Source organism: Onychostruthus taczanowskii, unplaced genomic scaffold (genome assembly GCF_017590055.1).
Source record: "Onychostruthus taczanowskii isolate IOZ18803 unplaced genomic scaffold, ASM1759005v1 scaffold67, whole genome shotgun sequence".
NCBI lineage: Eukaryota > Metazoa > Chordata > Aves > Passeriformes > Passeridae > Onychostruthus > Onychostruthus taczanowskii.
Genome location: NW_024504455.1, coordinates 3,349,425 through 3,370,823, shown reverse-complemented (window position 1 = coordinate 3,370,823; position 21,399 = coordinate 3,349,425). Strand labels below are relative to the sequence as shown.

The 21,399-nt window shown below is 37.5% G+C and overlaps 1 protein-coding gene across 7 annotated transcripts in view; it reads left to right on the top strand.

The window, feature by feature from the left end:
- Positions 1–21,399, top strand: part of DCAF6 (DDB1 and CUL4 associated factor 6) — a 73,537-nt gene that overhangs the window by 27,836 nt on the left and 24,302 nt on the right. For 3 of the 7 annotated variants that reach the window (XM_041420899.1, XM_041420900.1, XM_041420898.1), the window contains exons 5-12: positions 569–682; positions 1,856–1,991; positions 2,839–3,053; positions 4,366–4,459; positions 5,778–5,897; positions 6,113–6,358; positions 10,165–10,332; positions 16,358–16,417. In XM_041420899.1, coding sequence (XP_041276833.1) covers positions 569–682; positions 1,856–1,991; positions 2,839–3,053; positions 4,366–4,459; positions 5,778–5,897; positions 6,113–6,358; positions 10,165–10,332; positions 16,358–16,417 — 1,153 coding nt within the window. The remainder of the gene's footprint in view (positions 1–568; positions 683–1,855; positions 1,992–2,838; positions 3,054–4,365; positions 4,460–5,777; positions 5,898–6,112; positions 6,359–10,164; positions 10,333–16,357; positions 16,418–21,399) is intronic. The other 4 variants (XM_041420904.1, XM_041420902.1, XM_041420901.1 and 1 more) reach the window with 3 other exon arrangements.

The window sequence follows — 21,399 nt, the reverse complement described above, 5'->3', positions numbered from 1 at the left end:
GCTGAGCTTCGGAAAATGGTTCAGTACAGTGCTCTCTTTCAAAAAAAAAAAAATTAAAAAAAATTGCAGTGTTGAGGTAGCTTGGTAGCAGCCTTTAATGCGGGCTTGCTGTAGGGAACTACCTAGGATGTAAAGGAACAGCCCAAGGGGAATAAAAGCCATTTAGTATTTTCAAGGCATTCACACTTCTGAGGACTTTGTTTGTAATTGATAGAGAATAAAATGAGCATTTGTTGAATTGTTGCAGCAAACTGATAAGTTACCTGAAAAGTGATTGCAGTAAATGTATGTTGTGCATTAAAAGATAATAGAAACAACTGTAAGCCTTGACCTATGGATATTTAATCTTATGTGATATTTAAAAGTTTCCTTTGACTTCAACAGTTCAAACCTTTTCTTGAAAATGAGGAGACACCATCAGTTTTTCAATTTTTCTCATTGCTTCACTGGAAAGTTTGACCTGAGTCCTAACTGCCTTACTGCTGTTCCAAATATTGATGCTTTTATTTTTAAATTAGTGCTATTTCTAGAGGTATTAATAATTTTATATTTTCTTTCTTTTGAGCAGATTATGACAGTACCAAATGATCCCTACACTTTCCTCTCTTGTGGTGAGGATGGTACTGTGAGATGGTTTGATACTCGCATCAAAACAAGTTGCACAAAGGAAGATTGTAAAGATGTAAGAATGAAACCTTTTAATAAAGATTTCTTTAATAATAATAATAATAAAATAGGTAGAATAAAATAGTGATAAAAATATTTTAATAAAGATTAACTAAATGTAGAGCTGTGCATCACAGAAACACATGATATGAATTCTGGTAAAGCTTTTAGAAATAATAGATTTCAGGGTCATTGGTGGAGGTGACAGTATGTTTCCCAAGAAACAATAAAAGTTTGGGAAGTCTTTTTAAATTTTTCTTTCTTCTTTGGCATTTTTTATTTTATAAAAACAAATTTATTTTATAAAAATGCTTCAGTGTGAGGCTCCAGATATGGTAGAAAACAATTGTCTATTGAAATTGAATCTTTTAGTCTGGTCTACACTGATAATGTAGAGTGCAAAAACAGAGGCAAAAAATGAGCCTTGAGAATCACCTGCAGCCTTGTATTCTTGAGCCTCCTTTGTCCCTCTGTAAGAAAATATTTAGTGACGAATTATATTAGATTACTGGTATTACTAGTGCCCACTGTGTTTGAATTTTAGCAACAATTTTAATATTGAATTGGAACAAAATTACTGAAGTATGTATCTCTAGTCTTGATTGATTTTGTTCAGCCGTGTGCACATTTACCAGTTCTAGGGGTTTCTTTCATTTTTTTTTCCCTTTACCCAGTTATCTTCCTGTAGATGGAACCTATTCTGATCCTTTAATTAATTTAAACTGTTTCTGCAAATTAATAAAAAATAACCTCCATAGTTACTCTTACTGATATTCCATAAGAAAATCCGAGGTGAAGGTAGAAAGAAAATATAGTTACTGATTTTCCATAAGAAAACCCAAGGTGAAGGTAGTTTATGAGTCTGTTTAGCTTATCTATTTCTAAATGTTCCTGTGTTTTTGTTTTGGTTAGGTTTCTTTTTCAGTTGTTCTGGTACCAGTTTTCTTTCTCTGATAGCTTTCCTTCTGTGCAGTGGCTTTTCTGATAACACCTTTATGGTCTGTCTTCAGAGGCCTGACGTGTTTTCTCAAAATCCTCTTGACTAAGGGAGGGGCCTGTGTAGTAAAACAAACAAACAAAAACAACAAAAAAGCAACAACAACCACAAAAGGAAAAAAAAAAAAAGAGAAGAATTACACTTCAAATGTTCAGAGCAATTATTTCAATGTTGCATTTTTGTGTGTTCCAGGATATTTTAATAAACTGTCGTCGTGCTGCCACCTCTGTTGCTATCTGTCCACCCATCCCCTACTACTTGGCTGTAGGCTGTTCTGACAGCTCAGTGAGGATCTATGACAGGAGAATGCTTGGCACAAGGGCAACAGGTAAGAGCCACGCTGTGCAGTGAGCATTTCTACCCACTGGCAGTGCCCAGATCAGGTTATTTTCAAAATAGGTGGTGAATGACTCAAGTGTAACACTGCAGAAGTGTAGCTTCCTTCTCGGGGAACTGTGGTTTCTAATAGTAGAGTAATTTCAGTCTAATTTTTGCTAATGCAGAAATCCTCAAAGAAGTAAACCTAATCTCTTCATGCAACTCAGAATGCATTGTGTAGAAAAGGACATTTTGTAATGTCTCTTATTTTGTTTTGAAATGTGTGATTCCAGAATTCCAGAAAGCCAGGGATTGCAGCCTCCAGTGCTCCACCTGAATTTTAATTAAATTCATGTCATGTACTCTACCATGCTGGAACTTGCTGCTTCTTATGGGAGGAGATCTTATGAACTCCATAATATCCCACACTGTGCTTGCCTTTGTGGTGCAAAGGCACTAAATCCCTTTCTCATTTCTGTGTAGATATAGATTTGCACTATTCTTTTGTGTTTTTTGATTCTAAAAATTCTATTTGTACCACATTTGACAGATAGCTTCCATACAACATGTGGTGGGCATGTTAGATGTTTATATATCTGTGTGTTTTCATCTTTTTTTTTTTTTGTAATGTACATGGAATTTGTAAACAAAAAGAATAAAGATTGTAAAATCTGATATGTCATTCTCCAGATCAAAATTATTGCAGAAACTACAAGATACATAGATTTTTCCCTGATTATCTTTTGTTGGATGCCAAATAAGGGGTTTATTGAAGCTTTTGAAAATTTGCAATAGTAAATGTGTAATTCTTTTCTTCCCCCTCTCTTTCCCCACTCTTTTTTCTTTTTTTAATAAAGGGAATTATGCTGGCAGGGGCACTGTTGGAATGGTGGCACGTTTTGTCCCTCCTCATCTCAACAACAAATCCTGCAGGGTAACATCCCTGTGTTACAGTGAGGATGGCCAAGAGATCCTTGTGAGCTACTCCTCAGATTACATTTACTTGTTTGATCCCAAGGATGACACAGCACGAGAACTTAAAGTCCCTTCTGCAGAAGAGAGAAGGGAAGAGGCAAGTGGTTAAGATGGCCTCCTTTCATCTTTTATGTTGTATAGCTTGCAGCACACAAGAAATACCATCAGCTGTGTTCTCCTTTAATCTGAAAATAATGTTGCTGATCATAGACTGAGGTGTGGCAAGTAGATTGTCACAAAAATGGTGTATTTTTAATACGTACTTATGTATTTATTTACAATATTTTGTCACTCTGGTTTTCTTTCCTGTCTGGTTTCCCCCTCTTAGAGATGAGAAGGCATCTGCCTGAGCCTTGGGTCATAAGACCAGCAAGGCTGGCAGATCACTCTGTGTTCTGTTACTTTTAATGCCATGAGAAACATATTCCTTGAAATAAATATTAATACTCCTTGGTAAAAGTTATCATTTCCTGGCAGATGTGAGGGAGTACAAGATGTTTAGATCAAGGAGGTGAGCCACTGTTACTGAGCAGTATTAAAATTTGCAAAACTCAAGCAACTGTTATTGCTTGGGTAGTTTTATTTCAGCCTGGCTTAAAGTTGAATAGAGTAGAAGAAATATAAAGACTTCTTTTTAAATCTGCTGGTGGAGTCGTGAAAGTTAAAATTTTGATATGCTTTCACCACAGGGCATGTAGTTTAAAATGGTCAGCAGTTTGTGGGTTGGCTGGTTGACTTCACTTGGTTTGGTTTGGTTTCTTTATTTTTGTTAAGGCCAGAAATATCCAGCCAATACACTTGACTTCAAACTCTGACCTGCCTTTCTAAATGAGCAAAGCACTCCCTATTTCTCTTAAAGTTGCTGAAAATAACACCACCCATTTAGTGATTGTTTTATACTTCATGCTGTAAAAAAAGTGTTATAAAAACGAAATTAGGTTAAACAATCAGAGTTTATATGCATAAAGTGTTCTTTTTTTTAATGTCTGATTTTTTTTTTCCTTTTGCTTAGTTACAAATCCCCATTTTGCTAAACTGAAACTCTCATATAGTTTTTAATGTGAAGAGGTGAATATTTCTGCAGAATTCAGGCTGAATTTAAGGGAACCTTAATTATTATTGGTCACTATAGAAAGATTCATAACATTATGAAGCTAGTTTAAAATAAAAGCTGCATTAGTTCTGGGAGTAATTTATTTAGGCTGTTAAAGCTAAAACTTTTGTATTTTGTTGATAAGTGTTGTGCTTATTCATGGATAGTCTGAACATAAGGCTGACGTTCTGTGTTTTGGTGACAGATATGAATTTAGGTGACTTAAGAAAATAGATATTTATATTTAGGCTAGAATCCTGTACTGTAGAACATAAATAGCTGTGTGATGCTTTTCTCTCTTTTTTCTCTCCCCCAGCTACGTCAGCCTCCCGTTAAACGTCTGCGGCTCAGAGGGGATTGGTCAGATACTGGGCCAAGAGCAAGGCCTGAGAGTGAGAGAGAGAGAGATGGTAAAAGCATTTGCATTTAAAGGGGGGTTGTTGTCTTTGCTGCTCTGTTCTGTTGGGGTTTTGTTTCATTTTTGGGTTTTTTCTTGCTTTGGTTTGGGTTTTATTTTCCAGCTTTTCTGACGTATTCCCAAAATATGTGTTTCAGATTGTCCTTGTTTTAACAATCCGCCAAGCCTTAAGATGGTTTTCTTAGAGTCTAGCACAGAGCTGCTATTATACAATGATTTTTAAAATTGAAAGTATTGAAAATATTCTTACCAGAAAAATTATATTGTTTCAGTTAGGCTAATGTAAGTAAAGGAGAGCTTTTTTTCGTTGTCATTGCTCAGGGACTAACACCAGGACTTATTTTTTTCCCAGGCACACCTCATATGCAACCACAATTATAAATCGAAATGCTGTTTTATGGTTACATTAGGGGACTGGAATTCAAAGCAATAGGATTCTAATATTATACTTTTCATTTTTATAATGCCATTTAGTAACAGGGTGGCTAATTTTTATGCTTATATTTTCATGTTTATAATATATTACTCAATTGCTTGAGATTTTAGTAAATAAAGCATTTCCAAAGCTATGCTTGGGTATCAAAAATTGGGATACCAAAGCAGGTCAGAGCTCTGCTTTTTTGTCACTCATCTTAATTTTCATCTATCATGTGTTCCTGTTCAAATCTGACAAGCTGTGGGGTTCCAAGTATTTGACTCTAGTTCCCTTAAATCTTCCTCCCTTTTCTGCCTATAGTTTCCCTTTCCAGATTTTCTGTGCTGTTATTCTCATTTCCCTGCTTCCCCAAACTAGAATGGAAGTGTCTGGGATTCTGACCTGACACAGGCAGTAGGAGATGCTGTTTAGGGAGAGAACATGGGCCTGTTCTCTTACCTTAGTCTTTCTTTTTGCTCCTTCTGTACTTGGAATTACTGGATTACAAACACTGGGGGGTGTGATCCCATTTGCTCCTTTACAATCTGCATGTGGTTCTGTTGCCTGTGGGCTTCTGAAACCCCTTTTTTTTGTATATATTGATAACATTCTCTATGGGATCTTTAACCACCTTTAGTCTGTTTTCTCTGGCTGTTGCCATTTCATTTTTGAAGGTCAGAGCTGTACAGGAGGGGAATGAGGGATCCCAGCAGAGGGCCAGAGACCTGTACTGTGGAAATGAGGATAGACAGGGGCATTGGGAACAGGCTGAAGGGAACTATTTCTTGTGGGAGAAGGGGGTGAGGGGTGGTCTCCATTCCTGGAAGAAATGAGGGTGGAAAGGTACTTTTTTGGTAAACTTGCAGATTAAATTTCAGCACCACTTGTTCTACAGGGGAGCAGAGTCCCAATGTCTCTCTGATGCAGAGGATGTCAGACATGCTGTCCAGGTGGTTTGAAGAAGCCAGTGAAGTTGCACAGAGCAATCGAGGACGAGGAAGATCACGGTCCAGAGGTGATTTCCTTCTTTTCAACAACAGAAATGGTGTTTATAGTGGATGTGCAGGCTTGGAATATCAGCCTTTCCTAGGTGTAAATAAAATTTTAGTGCACTGAAGAACGAGCACATTTATTTGCCTTAGGAATGATAGTGCAAAGGGATATTTAGAGGCAGAGTAAGTTTACTTTTGAGCTCTTTCTCTTGCTTTTTTGTTCTATTTTTAATCAAAGGTGGGACTAATCGGACTGATGCTCCTTCTACTAATAACATGGCACCTAGTAGAGAATCAGAAACTGCAATGGAAGTAGATGGTTCTGAACAGCTTCCATCATCTTCCTCTTCTACCATGTCAGCTCAAGCTCCTTCAACATCATCTTCGACAGAAAGTCCCCCTTCAACTTCATTACTGTCCTCTCCTGACAATGAACAAAGGCCTTCTTATGGGGCCTCAACTCAGCCTGTGCTGCATCAGTCTGGTGAGAAGAAATCCATCTTGTCATTGTTTGTGAAAAATAAGAAACAATTATCTTTTAGGATATTTTGGGTAATTGATCTCCATCTGTTTTCTTCCTTGCACATCCTTAATGAGACTTAGGTGTTTTGTAGTTACCTAGTGGTTGCAGCTGTGGTTTAAAGAAAGAGTAAATCCATCAACTCTATACCTTTGTCAGAAAAAGGAATTTGCAAGGGGTTCATCAGTATTTTGAAGTAGAAATAAAAAGTTTTTGCTTATTTTTTCCTGAACTTACTGTTCTTTTCATGGAGTGTAGTTACATCTTGCCCTCTTCCACTGGGATTTGGCTGTAGCAGCATCAGTGCAATGAATAGCAGAACCTCTGCCTGTTAAAATCAGGGGAGGCAGAGGATGTCTAGGATGTCTCCTTCAGGAGGAGCCTCCATCCTCAATGCTTCAGAGTCAGTATCTGCCATATTAAACATCATTGCTTCAAGCTGTGTCACTGAAACTTCGTGGCTTTCAAAAAGATAATGCACCAGAGAGGACTTCTGGAATTGTGATGCATTTTCTAGCGTGCATTTTAAGGAATCTGTGCTGACAAGAAAAATATTTTTCTCTAAATGTGCTTGAATTTCTAAGCAAAGTTTATTCTGCTAGCATGATGCTGAAGTTATTTCTTAGTCCAGCTCTTTTCTAAGAGTATTTCTTCTTTCTCAGTGTTGCTTTGGACTTCAGAATAGATTTAGTTTTGAAAGGGGTAGTGATGTTTGGTTGACCGACAATGGATACTTTCTAATTTGCTGTATAATGTTTGTTAGATTCTTTGACTAATCTAAGCAGGGTGTCAGATTGGCAGTTTAAAATTGCCTACAGGACTCATGCAGGCATAAATGTAGTAGTGCAAGGTGTTTGCACACCTATATAAGTATCCTGTTTCAGAAGCAATGCAAAAGAGACACTGAAGTGACTGTAAGGCAGGTTTCTGGGTACTCTGGGTGAGCTCAGGAAGAGGGGAAGCTGCTGGGCTGAGGGGTAGCACTGGGTCTATGAATGAGCAGGCTGCAATGGGAATGTCCATTTTGCAACATTTGTGTACCCTGGTAACCTGTGGCTGTGCTCAGTTGTGAGATTTTATTTACTCACACTCTGTAGTCTATAAATCTACCTGCAAACACTGTCCTCTACATCAAGGACAGGATTCCCTGAGCTTGTTCACCTGCCTTTAAAGGTGAATAAAACTTGCTGCTTTTTTGGGCTGACGGGAGAGGAAAAGTGCTAATAGGAACAGTTTAAATACAGTAGGGCTGAGTAGGAAGCCCTGACAGAGGTGTGTTGTAAGAGGTGGGTGACTGGGGAGGCATGTTGGAAGGTGGAAGAAGGAAAAAAGGTTTTCAGCCACTATTTTGTGTAAAGTCATGGCAGATACAAGTTGGAATATTGTAGCAAAGAGTCAGAAAATGAAGAATGTATTTTCAGGAAATGACTTCTTTAGATTCAGGGCATGAATTCTGAACCCAGGCCTGTGAACAGCTTTCCATAAATCATTTCTACACTCAACATGGGCACTCATGGTAATCCTGTGTTTGAAATCAAAGTACCTCTGCATAAGTATACAGTTAAAATTTATTGTTGGTTTGGTGTTCCAGAAAATGTGTCATGTGGTAAGCATTTGAGCTTTTATATCTGAATTACTTTTTAAAATATTAAGAGATGAAGTGCCTGTTCAAAATGGAGTCAGTACAGAAATGGTTTGGTGCTGGGTCTTGGTGGGATAGATTTCTTTAGCAGAATATGTGTTCTAGAAGTTTGAACATTTAAGTTACAATTAAACAACAAAATCAGTGCAAAATCTCAGTAGCCTGTTACTGCAAGAACATTTGAATAATTTTTTAATATATGTATATAATGAGAACAATTGCTGGAGATTGTCATGCTTGTTACTAAGGAAAAATACAACAAATTTATTTTCTTGCCCTGCTTGTGCCATTCAGTGGAAACCTTTAATTTTTATATATTAGTTTTAAGATGTCGATGTTTTAAACTACTAATAAACACTAGGTACAACAAAGAGTAAAATATAATACAGTTTTTCTTATAAATAAAATTCTAGATACACACAGGGGAGGGGATGCAGGGGGCCAGTTGGCTAATTAATACAAAGCTTAACCCTAATATGTGTTCTGATGTAAGGTAACTGCTTTTAAATTTTGAATGGGAATGTGACAATAACTGGGTTTCTTTTATTCATTTCTATTTCTTCACTCCATTTGCTGGCAAAATAAACATTTGCTTAGATATTCTGGAATATATTAAAAGGTGTTGTCACTGAGCATATCCAGGATAGCAGCTTTGATATTGTAGTTCTTGTTAAATCTTAGATTGTGTCTGTCTCTTAACTCAGTGGAACTGAATCAGCAGCAAGTAGTGAAAACTGCAATTTTAAGCATCATTGAAATTCCCATAAAAATATTCCCTAGGCTGTTTGGAGTTTTTCTTTCCGTAAATGGTTTTGGGCCATGAACACAATTCATAGCAAATCTCCTTGATGCCACATTCATTTTAGGAACGATATCTTTTTATTTTTGTTACACCTTATCAACCATAAACTGAGAGGATATTTTTCCCATAAATTATATTAGGCTAAATACCTTAAACTTCATGACCAATCAGTATTAACTGGTGCTTGCCACTAACTTTCCAATTACTGGATTCTGGTTTTGGGTTTGTTTCTCTTTATAAAAGAAAATTTAAGATTTGTTTGTTTCACTGTGTGGATAAGGGTTACAGAATGTTTGTTAAGCTTTTGCCTGGCTGAAAGGTCCCCTGCCAGTATAATGCTCTCTACTATTTTAACATTTCAGTATGATTCAGGCACTGCTATTAAAGACACAATCTGTGTTATTTAAAGAGGAGCACTTGCCACACAGCGCCTGTGTAAGTGGAGGAAATCTGCACTGAGCATGGAAAGAATAAAAACTTGCTTGGACACCTCATTTTATAGCAAATTGCAAAAGTACTGGTAATCAGGCAATGAACTTCACATGCCAAAATAGTTTAACTGGCAAATGAATAAAGACAAAATGATGAAAACAGTGAAGCCTCTAAAGATGGGACTAAAAGAATAATCTATTAAGAGGATGCTACTAAGAATTGCTTTTCATTCTATAAATTACTTTGTCTGTAGGACCACTTAGCAGTGATTTCAGACTGTGAATCCCCAACTGCAGGGAATGTCTGAAATTAAAAATGAGTTCATAGAGAAGTCTGTTTTTTTGGTTTAGCTGTTGTTCTGCCACCTCTTTCCATAGTTCCAGTTTAATTTTTGCACTGGTTTGGTTTGATCAAAATGTAACTTTTTTGGAATCATCAGGAAGCTATTACATTCATTTTGAAACCTTACCTGCAGACCACAGTTGCATAGTTTTACACCAAATATTCTCATTTATTCTGTGTGTTAGGAACATCAAAATGAATATATCTGTTGTGTGCTTTGTTTTGATTTAACCAGGCTGTATCTATTTTCCTTAAATAATTCTTTGCTTAATGGTTTCATTGCTGGAAATGGGGAGGGGACTGTACTGTATGGCACAAATCCTGGACATTTAAGTCCTGTGATTGATGCCTTTAGGAAGAGAAAACCAATTTCAATATTTCCATTTCATGATTTCTGGCTGTTAGTAATTTTTTTTTTTTCCACTGCAATGACACTTAGTACCTGTTGCTTGTCTCTTTGGTCAGTCCCCCCACCCCTCCTCTCTGTTCTATATATTGATTGCTCAATGCTTCTCTCTCCCCCCCTTTCTCTGTCTCCCCTCCCTTTGTCAGAGTTAATGGGACCCGAGTTAGCAATAATCCGTAGGGGCCTGCAGCGACTGCGGCTTAAGAAGGCAGAGCAGCAGAGACAGCGAGAGCTGGCTGAGGGTTCTGCACCACAGCCCTCCTCTTCTGAGCAGGCCACCCCCAAGGGCTCCTCACAGGACCCTCAGGCAGCAGGTTGTCACTTGCCAAGGTTTCTCCAGCAGATGATGTAGCTGTAGTTTGTGCTGCTGTTGTTTGCTGAGATGCTTCTCCTCCAGAACAAGGCATTTCCTGCATTCGCTGCTTGTCTTGCCTTGCATGTGGTGGTGTTTATCATCACATGGTCAGGGAAACAGTTGGATGGACAGGTTTATTGATCTAACACGTTTGGGTTGGGTGACACTGCGTGGAAATGGTTTTCTAGGTGCATGGTATCAGCCTTGTGCAATGGTCGTTAGAGCAGCTGAGCAAGAAATTGCTGTGTTCTGAGTAGAAGGAGAATTGCACACTGAAATTGCATTTTGGTGCTACTTGTATCCAACAGTAACATTTATGACTTGGCTTGGGTTAGCATGTGTTCTAAATCAGAGTAACAATTCAGTAAAACAGAGTTTTGGCACTCTTCAGTGCTATGGTTTTACAATAAGTGTAGTGAAAATACTTGTACCTAGCCAAAATCCCCAGATATGCTCTCCTTTTTTTGAATAGAGCAACTTTTCATTTCACCATCCTCTTTCTCTCTTGTCTTACTGAAATTAAAAATGATTACAAGAAGCCTCAAATATGTTTGCAATAACATATTTGAGAAGGTTAGGGCAGAAGCATGCATATGAATAAAGAGGCAAACCCTAAAGCATAAACATGAAGCAAACTTTGTCGTGGCACCATGTAAAAATGAGTGAGCTGCATGCTGTGTGAGAATTCAGTGTATTTTGTGTTGCAAAGTCATGTCTAGCAGTGTCTCTTCTGTGGATAAATCCTGTGACAGTTGAGATGTGGCTAAATTGCTTTTAAACATAGTGTCACACATTTACAGCTGTCTTGCCATGGCTTAGTTTATTCCTTAATCTGGAGCCCTACAGAACAATTTGATGTAACAGCGGCTGATGCTCTAGTCACAATATGCAGTTGCTGAATTTTGAATAACTTTCTACACTAGAAAATACTGCAGTGAGGTTTTAAGAGTATTTTGGAAACCAGTACATCCTGGGAGGGTGTGTGCCTATCTTAGGGGTGGCAACATGGGTGCCTGTCTACCTGTAGGAGAATAGGAACAGCAATGGTAGTGGTGGCCTTGGAGGGGGCTGCAGTTTCCTGCCAGGACACAAAAAAAAAACAAAACAAAACAAAACAAAACAAAAAAAAAAAAAAAAAAAAAAACAAAAAAAACAAAAAAAAAAAAAAAAAACAAAACCAAAAAAAAACCCACCCAAAAAACTACCAGTTTTTGTTTTGTCTTTTTTTTTTTTTTTTTTTTTTCCCAGCAAACTAAATATCAGAGTTTATTAACTCAAATATAAGTATTGATAGAGGAAAAATTGTAACACAGTCAATAAATCTTGATCTTCCATTTCCTTTTCAGAATGGCTTAATTTTTGATTTTTTTTTTCTTTTTTTGCTAAATTGCTTCCCACGGAATTGAAGTAGGGAATAAGTTTGTTTACAGCCATGTCTGGAGGTTTATCTGTGGATTTGACTATCTCTGAAGGGTGTGTTGTTCTGGGTTTCACTTGCTACATCTCTCCCATCTCTTCCTTAGTGCTCTTTCAAGGATGCAATGTAATTTTTTTACTCCCCATTTATTCCCTGTGGGGTTCCTACAGCACACTGTAGGATCCATAGTGCCACAAATGGAAAGGTTTAAGCTGAGTAATTTCTTTGACTGGGAGGCAGAGGGGTCTTGTACATAGTTTGGATCCTCTCCAACACTGTCTCTTGGAGTTATTTGAGTTCCCACATGGTTAGAACTTTAAGGGAACTATTGGAAACATCCAGTCCTTTTATTTGGGATCACCAGGAGCCACATACACAGCCTTGGAGGAAAGTAATATTCAAATATTTATGTCTTTCTACATGCAAATGAATTTACATTTACATTTTACATTGCCATATCATGAATTACATGACAATGAATTTGCAGATTTAACCATTTTACCGACTGAATAATTGCTTTGAAAGACAGATTTACTCAGTGCTGTGGAAACACTTGTTTCTGGGGAGACAAAAGGGGAACCATTTTTCTCCCTGACCTCCAGCTCATTAGGATGTGTCTTCTTGAGGTTTGGTCTGGGGGGTGGAATTGTCTTCAGCAGTATAGGCAGTGGAATTATAAAAGGAGAAATTTAAATTTGAAAATATTTAATATGTTTGGTCAATTAGTTCTAGAGAGATACCCCTCTTAATTATTGTCTAAATTTGGAATTTGGCTGAATTTTAGAAACAGTGTGTGCTGCATGGATCAGGTCTATTTTGTCTTCAAGTCTTTGCTTAGGTATTGAATGGATTTAGATATTTTTAGTTGCCACTTTATTTAATTAGGGAACTATGGTAAATATTTCAGTTTAGTTTGGATTTTTATTTATTGTATGGTTTCTCCCTCAAAAGCTCAAGTTTTTACTTGCATTTTTGTGGCATTTCATAACATTTAGATCCAGTGCAGTATTTAAACAACTGCATTTATGTGCTATATACAAACAACAAAGAAAGTAAACCTTTTTAACCTGTTGTTATTGCTGCCACATGTGCATCACCACGGCTACATCACTTCTCATTCTGAGAATTGCAGGGAGATGGAATTCAGTTTGAAAAGTAACAGAAACATGAACCAGCTGATCATGAAGTGAAAAAGAAAAAACATATTATAGATCAAGGGTTCCTGCAGTGGTCGTTGTACCTAATCTTACGCACAAAACCATGAATCAATAGTAACATTTTTTTTTCCAGAGGAAAAAAAAAATATTTATACTGCATTTGCAGGTATATACATGTGCATGCTGGCATATTGCAGAACCTGTGCTGCAAATCGACCTTTTTTTTTTTTTTTTTTTAAGCTTTTGGTTGATCTATACAGTGAGTCTTTAAAGCAGAGCAAACTGGACCTTAATTTCTGTGTTAAAGCTTTTGGAGAAGAGCAAGGGAATGACAGCAGTTTTTATCATTAGATTCTTTGCTAACACTCAAATGTAGAAATTTTATTTGAAGATGTAGAAATAACATTTGAAGTGCACAATTTGTGAGAGCATATTAATTGTGCAAAGCAACCATTTATACTTATTAAATCAAATACTTCATTTCATAGATTCCTCTACATGTATCATGTTTAAGACTTTAAAACAATTCTCACTGCTTTAGACCTCACCCTCCAGCTGGTGATACAAGGAAGATTTTTTTCCAACCAAAACTGAGGTGGCATGCTAATATTTTGGTGAAGTCAGGTGCTGATTGCCCAAACTATAGGAAGATCCTTCAGCATATAACTGACCTTAAAATTATCTTCTATTTTCTGTTTGAGGTTGCCCAAATTTATGAATCTCCAGGTCCCTCTTTAAGTGGTGCTCCAGTTTAGAATGTACTGGTGACATTACAACCAGTGGTGAACTGCATTGGGATGTAGACCCAGCCTGTGAAGGCTCAGGTAAGAGTTTGGATTTTTGTTTGTTTTTTTAACTATATGGCACAGTTTTGGTAATACTTTCTTTTCAAAAGCTTTATAAGAAATTATGAAAGTATATTTTTCAGATTTTTTTTACAAAACAAAGCCATATATTAAAAAAAGAGGCATTTACCTGAACTTCTCTAGGCTGGTTTCATGGTCATGCTGATTTCCCTGCCTGAGGTATGGGTTCCAGACTGCAGAGCCACTTGAGGGGGTGCTGGTGATCTGTGGCTTCAGGGTACTTGGAAAAGGAAACAAGGTTTCAAATTGCTACAAGCAACTCTGTTCTTAACCATGCTAATTCAGGTATTTAGGATGTTTCCTATATGTTGGTTAAATACTCATTTATTAAAATGAAATGCATTCACAGAGTTGTATGGAGACTTGGGTGTAACAGTGAGATGTGGGAGCCTCCATTTAAGCCTCAATTGGCATGGACTTCTAGCTGGAAACCTTTTCATTTTCCACTTACTGTGGTTGAATGATGCACATGGCAAAACATACCTACTTTTTTACCTACTGCTGTATAGAGTGAGGTCTTAATAAAATTAGAAGTGTTGGTAAGGGTAGTAGATGTAATTTCTTAATGTTTCTAATTAATATATGTTAGTTCAGTCTTCTGATCATACAGGTCTGAATTACAGAGTTGATGAGATGAGCTTTTCCAGCCAAGTGAAATATTTGGCAGCACAAAACCTTTTAAACAAGGGCATATGAGCTTTTGGAAAGGCTTGGAGTGCAGGAACAGAGCATGGCTGGGATCACTGTCATGCATTAGGTTTCTCGGCTTGCAGTCCAGGACCTGCCCTCCCTTTAGCCCTTCTGATACAAGTTAATCCCAGCCATGGACTTTGTGAGTCCAAGATCAAAGCCAGCCCTTGAAAGAGGCACAGATTCCTGTGCTGAGTCTGCTGGAACACAAGGAGACCATCTCATGATGTGGAACATTTGTACACCAGCTTTTTGCTCTGATTTACCTTCTAAAAAGTGTGGCTTATTAGTCCATTGAAAAACTCCCTTGTAAATCCTTCTCTTCTGATTTAGATATTTTATATAAAGCACACTTCACTTTTGGAAAGTAAAATATATTAATGATGTAAGTCTTCTACTTAATAGCTACGTGCCATAAATCTAGATGATAAATTCTGTGGTGTGACTTAGGTGTGTTTGGTGCAAGGCATGGGCATGGTTGAGCAAGGAAGACAAGCCAGAACCAATTTAATGTTCCTCAGTTACAGAAATAAGCTGTGCAAGCCCAGTTCCCAAAACAAGGCAGCCTCCAGAACACAACTGTGACTTTCCTGGTCTCTCTCCTTTGCTCCTCCTCCCCTTCCCTGCACCTGGATATCAGTGTGGCAAAGGAGCACACTGCCATGTTTCCACCAGTGGCTGGGAGTGAACAGCTGCTTGAGAATATATGTATTTAAAGTAGCTTGGTCAATTTAGCAGGTTTTATGGCTGTACTACAAAACAGGTCTCAATGGTGACTCTGGCTCAAAGCTGGAAGGGAGCTTCCTGTAGGAGAGAGTATTATTTCATTGCTTTCCTCATATGGGATCTACATTTATGTTAAAAGTCACTTAGCATGCTGTGATGCTGGCAGACTGTGACTCAGTTTGTAACACAGGATATTAAATCCTTTTAGTTTAGGATGAATTTGTTTATAATAGATGATTATCAAGTGGAACCAAGATATGATACTCTAGCCAATATCTTTAGAATACTGCATTAATTTATGTACATCAGCTCATCTTCAAATAATGTAGAAGTAAGATCTGGTCTTCAGAGGTGACAAGGGAAATAAGACTCACAGAAAATACTGACTATTGCATCTGTTGTGTCTGTGCAATGAATGAGTGCTGCTGGTTATAGTTATTAACTGGAAGTGTCCAGGGGAAAAAAGGCACTTATCTGCTGAGGGGGGTGATTATTCTATTTCTTTGTTTATGTGATTGATGGGGATGCTTGTAAGACTGATGGGTGTGGTACTGTGATAAACTCATCAAGACTTGTTCTCAGTCATCAGAGGTCCAGCATCTAAGAATGCAGAACTACCAAACTGTCATATAAGTAGGATGTGTTTTGGTGCTTTGATGTTCTAAAACATTATTATTAAAAGAGTATTTAAATATTGGAGGTACTGGTATGCCATGGAGTATTTTATACTGAAGGATAAATATTGTGAAATTTACATTCTGCACATGGTGTGAAACACTGGTGTCATTTGGTAGCTGGAGCAAAGGCTTTAGGAGTCATGACTCTTCAGTGTTTTTCCTGACATGTCAGAAGTGTGAAGAACGCAGTAAAATATTTGGTAATGGACAGGCACTTTCATTATCAACATGTCAGCAAGCTTCAGGCTACTCAGTGAATAAATAATGGTTTGAAACAAGTGGCTTTGCTTCTGTCATGCCTAGAAAATGCAATATGGCTGGCTGCTCATTAAACAAACCCAAAGCTTCCTTATGTTGCTGCTTTTTTATTTTAAACTAACATATGATCGTGACATTGCTGTGCAGTTCTCTGCTGCTTATGTTTTAAGTTGAAATCTCGTTTTTGTTTCAGATTCTCCTTCTTCAGTGGTTAACAAACAGCTTGGATCCATGTCACTTGATGAGCCACAGGGTGCGTGTGACAGGAAATGCGCTATACCCAGCCATAGCTGATTGCAATGCTTCTTTTAAAGTTGCTTTTCATGATGAAAAACAGTCTAAAAATGCTGTTCATCCACATATTGTAGAATTCTGTAAGCAGATCTGCTGGAAACTCATTATTTAATGATCAATATGATTAACAGAGTGAGGTTAATTGTTGTTTTTGAAAGCCATCCTAAGTTCGATTCTTCATGCAATTACTACGGTTCAGTGTAGGTACAGTAAATGTCTCATGTGTTCTACAGACAGTTGGAATATTTTTGTAAAATGCAAAGTAAAATTAATTATTTAAACAGGTTGGGTTTTTTCTGAATGGCCCTTTTTGGATCAAAGGGCAGATATCAAGATTGCAATAACCTTTAATTTTATAATGCCACATTAATTTCTCTTATCCATGAGTGATGTGCAGCTTTGTGATTCCTGCAGTTTGACTAACTCCAGAGTACTCGTTGCACTGAGGTGCATCTTCCCTCTGTATCTCCTTGTCCTTCACCCCTCCTGCTGAACAAGTACTGGTGTTTCTTGTAGTATCCCTGTGGACTGGGGGTGGACAGAATGCTTGGGAGGTTTCTCTGTGCCCATTGTGCATCAGTCTGTGAACTGTGAGCACTGAAGTGGGCCAGAGGTGACCCTATTCCATCAATGTCATCTGTAGAGAATATTTATGGCCGAATAATTAAGGAGTGATAGATGCTAATTTAAAAATAGATTGCCATACACTCTTCATTATGCTTCCATATCAAAGTGTCTGTAGAGGTTTAATAGCTTAAATCCCACAAAACAGCTCTGTCTTCTTCCACATTCCAAACTAGAAAGCCATTTTGAAATCCCACTTCTGAAAAATAGTCTGTTTGGCAACTATTGAGATTATGGCTTACTTTAGAATGCCAGAATGGTGGGGAAAAAAAATCAAGCTGCCCCTTGACAAAATGAATTCTTTTTGTGGAAATACATTTTGTGATGAAATAGCCTTAAAACTCAATGTGTAAATTTGCTAATTATTCATGGTTTAGTTGATCATTCCAACAATCAGGTTTAGATGGAAACCTTGCTTATGGTTATGTGGCCAAGTTATGCCCTCTGTTCTGGGCTCAGAATAAAGCATTATTTGATCAGAGTAGAATAACCTGGAACTAACATAGAAAGTCTGTAATTTTCTTAAGATTCTTACAACTAAAAATTTAGGAAAACTGGGGTTTTTTTCTGTATCAAGTTACCTGAACTAAGAGATTCCCTCTTATAGAATCACTTCAGGTTTTTTAATATGCAAAAAAACCCCAACCCAAAATACAATTGCTTTTCAGTTCACCAGTTCTCCAGTTGTGTTAAGGCAATGTTTTTCTGATTTGTTAGCAGACAATGTTACTTCTAATTTGTAAAACTAAGAATTTGAAAAAGGAGCAAATTTATTAGGAAATATTTTGTTCAAATGATAAGCAGAAAGAATAGTTTGCTGAGATCCAGTTGAATTTCTGAAGTTTAACTGCATTAGTTTCAATTCTATTTGAAGTCTCAAAATAATGTAAGTAGTTAATGAAGGAAGTCATAACAGTTCTTTTCATAGAGAATTACTCTTCCTTCTTATTCCTGCCTTCTCTTAATTTTGTACTGAATCAGCTGTCTTCTGTTGGACCTGTCTCTGTTGTTGGCATTCATGTTTTAAGACTAGTTTGGGGTTTAAAGATCTTTTGATTCTTATTGCAATCATGTACATTTATAATGCCAGCAGTCTGACAGTCCAGCAGAACCCAAAAGTCATTGCTGTATATACAAAATGATTTCAAATGGATCACAGCCATCTACATTTGACTTTTTAAAAATGTTTTAGGCTGTGACTGTAATAGTGGAGGGTTGGCTTGGCCTTTAGATCTACTGCAGTGTTAGGATTTTAAGGTACTGCCTGAGTTGGAATGAGTAAAGAGGGAACCTGAGGCCTGATTAAATTTCCCATGTTAAAGCCTTCTCACAGAATTCCTATTTTTCTAAAATACACAACTTCTCCTCTTTGGATCAGTTTTTCCCCCTTCCAGAAGTATCTCTCTTAGGTCTTCACACAGAATATAGTGCTGGATAGGAATTATTTTGGAGTTTTTTTAAATGAGAAGTTATCTATCCTGTTCTCATGAGATTGCCAATAGATGAATGAACAGGGCAGCATTTGAGATGTGGCAAACTGGCTTGAAGTTCCTTACAGTGTTAGTTTAATTAGGAAATGCAATCTGTCAACTTGTCCCTATGCACTTACTCTTTATGGTTGAGAGCCCCAGTGTCTGTGAAGTTACACTTGCACAGGTTCATTTTCTAAGTGAAAAAGTGGGTCTGAAGGTTGTTGCTGTCAGTTGTGCAGTTTGGTTTGTGGCTTTCTTTTTCATGTCAGGTTATGAATGAAATTTTGTCTTCAGTTTTAAGAGTGGTAGTTTAAAAGTGTCTTCTTGCTGTAGGCAATTGGAGAATGGACCATTTAATGGGAGTATGCTTTGGACAGTGTTTATGAAATAACTGAAAGCTCTTGATAGTATCTTCAAAATATCTTGTGTTTGGCTGTAAAATTAAGCAAAGTTTCAAGGTATTTTTGAGGGATTCAGAATAAAATTTAGTAAAGTGTTGACAAGCTACAGCTTTCTCTTGTAGCAGTGATTACTCTGATAGAGCTGGCAACCAGATTAATAAACTGTGAATTGCCTAGATCACAGAATTTGGACCATTTTCCTCTCCTTCTCTTCATTATCAGTGTGAAGTAGATCTGCCCTGATGGGATGAACTTAGTAGAGGAAGAGAGCAGAGCTTCATTCTAATCTGGGCAGTCTTAAGCCATCACATTTCTCCCAGAAAACAGAGTTCAAGGTTTGTAGAGTTTGTTATTCTTTCATAACTGAAAGAATGTTCAGTTATGTAGGAAGCAAAGCATTTTATTCACAGAGGCTCCCAGTCAACTTTCATTAGCAGTTTAAATTCAATATCAAATATTGAACCACACAGCTAATTCTCTGCAGTTTATTATCAGATTCTTCTCTCATCTGTCTTTTTTAAAGTTTCTTTTTCTTATTAGTGTTTATGTTATGCCCTAAAGTTACTTGAAAGAAGAAACTGACCCCATCCAAATTGTAGATCATGTTATTGTAGATTTAGGAAAATGCTGTTGTCCAGTATGGTTTACAAGTTTCTGTTCCTAGAAACTTGTAAAAATAATTTCTCAGTCAGTGCCCTCTTTAGTGAAGTCTGCAGCAATTCTTCCATCTTTTTGGGTGTGGACAAATATGAGCATTGCTTCCAGAGTAATTGTAGCCAGTCCTTATGCATCTTGGTTAGATTTTCAGGCACTGACATTTTAAGAAAGACAATCCTGGTATTCAGTTAGGCTCGTTGTAGATAGCCAGGTTTGGTTACTTTGATTGGCAGCATTAAGTGGTTTTGTGCTGAAGCCAACCTTGCACAGCAGTAGGAAGTCCATGAGTAAAGTCATTATTTGGGGATTGTCTTGGATTATTCACAGCAGGAAATTGTCTGTCTTTAGCTGGGTTCCCAACTCAAAGATCTGTCTTGTCTGAGGCTGTTAAAAGGAAGCTGAAGAATTCTCCCACTCTCACTTTTGGCTTTCAGTGTCAGTTCCTGGTGACTTGTGCAGTATGTGGGATCAGTCAATATTTCTACTTGCTGAGGAAGGGGTGTTTGAAGTCTGAACAGACATTTATAAAAAGAGACTTTATAAATCACAGATTGTCAAAAAATAGAGGAAGCACCCGTTTAGTTAAGAAAGAATGTCACTTTTGTTCAAGCTGTCCATATAGCACTAAAAAATATTTCCTTACATTTCTTAGGTTTCCTGTTCCTTAAATACACTTTCTTTAAATCAGTTTTATCCTTGCTCCACTCTAACAAGAATGTAACTTGAACTTTTAATTTAAAGGGGCTATAAGGTTTTCTTCCCATGGAGTGGAGGCCATACCTTGTGCATTATTAGGGCCATGGTTGTAATTGGTTAATTCTCTTTCATTTAAAAAAAAAAGTATTCTAATTTGTTCTTTCAGGGTTTTTGTGGTATGTTTTAGATTTTTAAATTTCTCTTCAGAACATGTAGAAGTGCATATTTAAAGCTCTTTGGCACAGCTGATCACTGCTCTGGATCCTGTGAGTGGGCTTCTGCCTGTCAGCAGTTTAAAAATATGAGCATTGATTGTTAGCTTAAATTCTGATGTGCTATCTCATAGTTGCTATAATTTAATTGTATCTTCAGAATTAGGTATCCTGTGCCAGCATTGTAGCCATTACTGTTATGACAACAGCCTTTTTAGTGGGGAAATTTGTAGGCTTGTGTTTGAATGCAATGTTAGGTTTTCACTGACTTCCACAAAGATGATCTGCAGCTTTTCCTTTATTACACTTGTCAGTGTGCTGCCAATACTGCAAGGATATTTATAGTCCCATTTCTGTATTCTAGAACCTAAAGAAAGGACAGAAGATTTTGTCCAAATAATCCTGAGATAAAAGGCTCAGTAGTCAGGAAAAGCAAGACTGCAGAGACTTTCAGTGGCCATTTGAATGCATTTGAATACACTAAATAAACCTTCCCTCTGAGTTCTGAGGGAATGGCACCTCTGTAGTGAGGCTCCATCTGATGCTGCTTTCCATGAACTTTTTAGTCTTGCCCAACTTCAGGACTGATGGCAAACTTGCCATTTGTGGATAGGTGGTGACCATGAACTTGACTCCAAGGGGATGGATGGATGGACGGATGGATGGACGGACGGATGGATGGATGGATGGATGGATGGCATTGAGCAGCTCTCTTTTGAAGGAGCTCATTAACATCCTTAGAACCATCTCTGCAGCAGAGGAGTGGCCAGTATGCTGTGGTTTTCAGTTCCATTCACTTCTGTTGCTTTTGGAAATCATGAATGAGCCCATTTTAGAAGTGCTCCCTTCTGCTTGCAGTTATTATAATATAAAATAGGG